This window comes from Myotis davidii, unplaced genomic scaffold (assembly GCF_000327345.1).
Source record: "Myotis davidii unplaced genomic scaffold, ASM32734v1 scaffold6545, whole genome shotgun sequence".
NCBI lineage: Eukaryota > Metazoa > Chordata > Mammalia > Chiroptera > Vespertilionidae > Myotis > Myotis davidii.
Window position 1 is genome coordinate 2,268 of NW_006296304.1, and position 967 is coordinate 3,234.

A 967-nucleotide genomic window follows, 5' to 3' on the forward strand; every position below is an offset into this window, starting at 1 on the left:
CTGCCTTTTCTCCCTTTTCACACCCTGACCACACAGGACACATACACTTGGACATCCAGCCCGTCAGTCTCTGCCCTGAGTCATTATACTGGTTACAGCACCATCTCTCTTATAAAAGAGAAAAGTTCTTGCTTTCAGAGAAGATCATGTTTGCAAACTTTTAACTTTTGGGGAAGCAGTGATGAGAAAAGTTGTGAGCAGAGAAGTGGGGAGGAAAGAGTAGACTATAGAGTTGAGGAAATATCAGCTTGTCATTCTCAACTCCTCTCTCTGGTGCCCATTTGTTACCTTCCTTTTTCCTACTTCTTGGTTTCTCTCTAGGCACCTCCAAGGCAGTGATGGCTCTCCAGAAGACCCTTTCATTGCTTCTGCTCTCGCTGCTGACCCTGCTGGGGCTGCGGCTGGGGCTGGGGCTGGTGCAGCCCTCCTATGGCCAGGCCACATACCAACGATTCCTGCGGCAACATGTGGACTCTACTTGGCCAGGTGGCAACAACTGGTACTGCAACAAGATGATGAAAAGTTGGCGGATGACCAGGCCTAGGTGCAAGCAATTCCACACCTTCATCAACGAAGACATTGGGACCATTAAGAACATCTGCAATACCACCAATATCCAGTGCAGGAATGGCAGGATGAACTGCCATGCAGCTGTAGTAAGAGTCACAGACTGCAGGCTTACAACACGTTCCAAACAAAACTGCAAATATCAGGGCAAGAGCAGGTCTAGACGTGTTGGCGTCGCCTGTAAGGGTAACCCCATGCTGCCTGTGATGCTTGACACCTAGATACTACTCTGAAGGGGTTATGGTCCCATGGTTGACCTTTTACTTATTCCTTGAATTGCAATGAGTAATGCATTTGAGCTATCTCAGGCTCTGCCTCCTCTGCTTATTACTCCCTTTTCTCTATATAATCTATTCTGTTAAATGCATCAAAGGGAAATGGAGACATAAACCTGTGATAT

At 47.3% G+C, this 967-nt stretch overlaps 1 protein-coding gene across 1 annotated transcript; it reads left to right on the forward strand.

Annotated features, from left to right (window-relative positions):
- The first annotated feature begins 308 nt into the window (after window positions 1-308).
- LOC102762097 (ribonuclease 4) lies at window positions 309-959 on the forward strand. The gene has a single exon (XM_006771329.2). The coding sequence runs from the start codon at window positions 339-341 to the stop codon at window positions 786-788; it is 450 nt and encodes a 149-aa protein (XP_006771392.1). The 5' UTR covers window positions 309-338; the 3' UTR covers window positions 789-959.
- The last annotated feature ends 8 nt before the right edge of the window (window positions 960-967 follow it).

What these genes read in the sequence shown, in the direction of transcription:
- LOC102762097 (XM_006771329.2), top strand. Translation starts at nt 339, where the DNA reads ATGGCTCTCCAGAAGACCCTTTCATTGCTTCTGCTCTCGCTGCTGACC.